Raw genomic sequence first — 4,105 nt, forward strand, 5'->3', positions numbered from 1 at the left:
CAAAAAAAAAAAAAAAAAAAAATCCTCCTCTGACAGCTTTCCCCTGGGCTGTGTTTCTTCTCACCGTTCACCGGTGTGGAGGTGAAGCTGTACTTCTCCGGGAGACTCTGAGATTGCGTGTCCACCAGGCTGCGTGCCCGTGTGCTAGAGAGGGATATCCTGCCCTGGCTAAAGTCTGTCTGTCCCTCAGGTCCCCGTTCTCCGTGTCCTGCTGTCCGCTGACCTGAAGGGGTTCCAGTACTTCTCCACCCTGGAGGAAGCAGGTGGGCACAGTCAGACATCCTGCGACTTTGGTGATTTTATAAAAGTCGTAAATGCTTATTGTAAAAACTACAGGAAACCAGCTGGGCGCAGTGGCTCATGCCTGTAATCCCAGCACTTTGGGAGGCCGAGGTGGGCAGATCACCTGAGGTCAGGAGTTTGAGACCAGCCTGGCTAACATGGTGAAACCCCATCAGTACTAAAAATACAAATATTAGCTGAGTGTGGTGGTGGGCACCTGTAGTCCCAGCTATTCTGGAGGCTGAAGCAAGAGAATTGCTTGAACCCAGGAGGCAGAGGTTGCAGTAAGCCGAGATCGTGCCGCTGCACTCCAGCCTGCGTGAGAGAGCGAGACTCTGTCTCAAAAAAACACAAAAACAAAAACGGGAAACCACTTCCACCGCAGTCCACTTTGGTGATCACTCCAGACCCCTCCCCTAAACATGCACATGTACGTGCCTGTCAGCGTGTGGATGTGTGTGTGGTTTTACATAAATGAGATCATTTCACACCTGGCGCTCTGGAACCCACGTTTTTCGTGCAGAAGGTTGGAAGAATGTCCTTCCAGCCCAAGTCCACACCGCGAGGGATCAGGACCAGGACAGAGCAGGGCCGGGTCAGGAGATCCAGAAGCCCCGGGACGGGAGGGACAGGAGCAGGGTAGGCGCTGAGCCCTGAGACAGCAATCGCTGGAGGTCTGAGCTGCAGCAGGTGTCAACAAGAGGATGGGCCAGCGATGCAGAGCATCCACCCCAGGCCACACAGCAGGGGCCAGAGGGTCCCAGGCCCCAGTGCCGGGCCTCTTCCTCTTCCACTGAGGCCACAGCTGAAGCAGGGTCAGCTCCGTGAGAGTGAGGGGGGCGGATGTTGTACCAGCCTCGTTGGCTCAATGTGATGTCAGGGAGATTCACCCATGTTGTTGCTAGAAGGAAGCAGCTCAGATGCAGTGCACTGGAGGTGGATAAGCAGACTGTGGCCTGGCCGTGGGATGGGAGGGTACCCTGAGCGGGAAGAAAGGGCCGTTCGTCACCTGAAAAATACGCTTACAGAGACTCCGCCGAGACCCTCACGGAGTTAGTGACACTGGCCTGGGGGCCCCATAGCTCCTTCCTTCGCACCTTCTAGAACCCTGAAAGGTCCCCCTTAATCTCTTCGCGTGAACTGACCCATCCTCACTTCTAAGCTTTTAGTGCTTGAAAAATTGCTTGTATTTTCTGCAGAGAAACACCTGAGGCAGGAGCCAGGGGCCCAGCCCTACATCAGAGAAGATGCCGTTCCAGACCCCAGGGTCACCCTGCTCAAGGCGTAACGGGGCCACCCGTGGGCATCCACAGTTTGCAGGGTGTTCCGGAAGGTTCTTGTCACTGTGCTTGGATGGTGGATGCCGCCTGATAGACATGCTGGCCCTGAGCAGGTAACCTGGGGAGAAGGAAGCCAGGCCTGGAGGTCTACGGCGGGGGTAGGGTCGGCTCAGTGGCTTCCTGTGAGATGACTGGAAAATGACCTCGCTGCTGTTCCCTGGCATGACCCTCTTTGGAAGAGTGGTTTGGAGAGAATCTTCTAGAATGACAGACTGTGCGAGGAAGCATGGCCAGGCCGGAAGGCCTGGGCTGTGCGAGGCGTCCTGGAGCCCGCAGCACCTTCCCAGCTCACCAGTGCCACCTGCAGGGGAGGGACGGGGCAGGCGGGAGTCTGGGAGGCGGGTCGGCTCCTGTTTGCGGCATCTGCGCTCTCCAAGAGAAAACCAAGGTGTGCCAAATGACGTCCAGTCTCTATGTACAAATAATTTTGTTTTGTGAATGGAGAAAGTGATAGCTTCGGTGATTTTGTAAAAGTCATAAATGCTGATTGTAAAAAATACAGGAACCCCCCCCCCAACCCCATCCACTTGGGTGATCACTCCAGACCCCTCCCCAAACGTGCCTGTCCGTCAGCATGTGGACGTATGTTTACAGTTGACATAAATGGGATCATTTTATACATGGGGCTCTGGAACCCACATTGTTCATGCAGTCGTTTGCAGTGAGTTATTTATTGTGATAATAAATAGCATTAGAACACATGGTTTTTAATGTCTGCGTGGTATTCTGGTCTCTATATGCATCATAATTGACTTACGGAGCCTGCTGTTCAACGTGTGCTTGGGTTAGAGACGGGATCGTGCCCCCTTAAGACCCTTAAGTTGAAGGCTTCGTCCTCTATGTGACTGCGTTTGGAAATAGGGCTTTTAGGGGTAACTAGGGTTTAATGAAGGTCAGAAAGGTGGGCCCTGAACTGATAGCTTTAGTGTCCTTATGAGAAGAGATGCCAGAGAGCTCGTTCTCTGCACCCTCACGCCCCAGGGAACGCCACGAGAGGACACAGCAAGAACCAGGCCACGTGCCTGCCGGGAAGAAAGGCCTCGTGAGGACCCCAGCCTCCAGAACCAGGAGAAAATGAATCTCCGTGTTAAGCCCCGCAGGCTGGGGTGATCTGTCACAGCAGCCTGAGCAGATGAGGACTGCCTGCATGTTTGTATTTTTATGAATGCTTTGATTGAGTCTGGGGGTAAATCCCTGGAGGCCTGTGGCGGCCTTGAAGGTGTGTTCTCCCTGCACTTTCTTCAAGAAGAATGTGCCTGCCCTGCCGAGCCTCGTTCTGCCCAGGCAGTCCCGGCCAGTGTCAGCATAGCAAGGAGAGAGCCTCTGTAACCAGGGCTGCTGGCTGCGGGGCTCCCCACTGGACACTGGAGCGGACACTGGAGTGTGTTCATCCACATGACTCTTCCAGGTCCCTTGCCTCCCATTTTCCTTCCTTCCTTTCCTTTCCCTCTCTCCCTCCCTCCCTTCCTTCCTTTCTCTTTCTTTCATTCTTTCCTTTCCTCTCTTGCTCCCTTCCTTTTCTTCCTTCTTTCTTTCCTTCTTTTACTCTTCTTTCTTCCTTCCTTTCCTTTTTTTCTTCCCTTTCTCCCTTTCTTCCTCCCTCCCTCCCTTTCTTCACACTGTGTTCCCCAGGCTGGTCTTCAGCTCCTGGGCTCAAGCAATCCTCTTGCCTCAACCTCTGGTGTGGCTGGGACCACAGACACATGCCACCACGCCAGGCTAATTTATTAATTTTTTTTATAGAGACAGGGTCTCACTTTGTTTCCCAGACTGGTCTCAAACTCCTGGGCTCAAGCGATACTCCGGCTTCAACCTGGAGTGCTGGAATTAAGGTGTGAGCCACCATGCCTGGCCCTCTCTCATCCACAAGTGTTCACCCCTGCCTTCCAATCCATGTCATTTGTGACTTCAGGCAGCTTCTCTTTCTACGTAAAGTGAACCTGTCCCAAAGCTGTGCTCGCTGGGCCTCCCTGCCGGGGCTGAAAGGGGCAGCGGTCCACGTCTGGCTTGCACCCACATACCAAGGGCATCCATGCTTGAACCTAGACATGGTTCATTCACAGGGATGGGTGAAGGTAAACAGACTGTGGCGGGCACTAGGCACTATCAGTTTCATAAATCTGCACACCACCTATGACTCAGCACTTATGCTTCTCAGAATCTGCTCAAACATGCTTGAGTCAGCCTTCCAGGAAGCAAGAAGAAGTAGGAAGAAAACTGGGTGTCTCTGAATTCAGTCACGTCTTGACTGTAGGACACTGGAATAATACCATGGAATATTGCGCAGCAATTAAAAGAAATGAGGTGAAGGCCGGGTGTGGTGGCTCACACCTGTAATCCCAGCACTTTGGGAGGCCGAGGCGGGTGGATCACTTAAGGTCCAGAGTTTAAGACCAGCCTGGCCAACATGGCAAAACCCTGTCTACTAAAAATACAAAAATTAGCCGACCTCTGTGACAGAGTGAGACTCTGTCTCAAAAAAA

General features: G+C 53.1%; 1 protein-coding gene across 1 annotated transcript in view; it reads left to right on the forward strand.

The window, feature by feature from the left end:
• SLC26A11 (solute carrier family 26 (anion exchanger), member 11) overlaps nucleotides 1-2,323 on the forward strand; it is a 36,615-nt gene extending 34,292 nt beyond the window's left edge. The window contains exons 15-16 of the mRNA XM_011933198.1: nucleotides 191-263; nucleotides 1,482-2,323. Of these exons, the coding sequence (XP_011788588.1) occupies nucleotides 191-263; nucleotides 1,482-1,570 (162 nt within the window). The 3' untranslated portion in view covers nucleotides 1,571-2,323. The remainder of the gene's footprint in view (nucleotides 1-190; nucleotides 264-1,481) is intronic.
• Nucleotides 2,324-4,105: the final 1,782 nt, after the last annotated feature.

The sequence above is a fragment of the Colobus angolensis genome, unplaced genomic scaffold (genome assembly GCF_000951035.1).
Source record: "Colobus angolensis palliatus isolate OR3802 unplaced genomic scaffold, Cang.pa_1.0 Scaffold1, whole genome shotgun sequence".
In the NCBI taxonomy this organism is placed as follows: Eukaryota; Metazoa; Chordata; class Mammalia; order Primates; family Cercopithecidae; genus Colobus; species Colobus angolensis.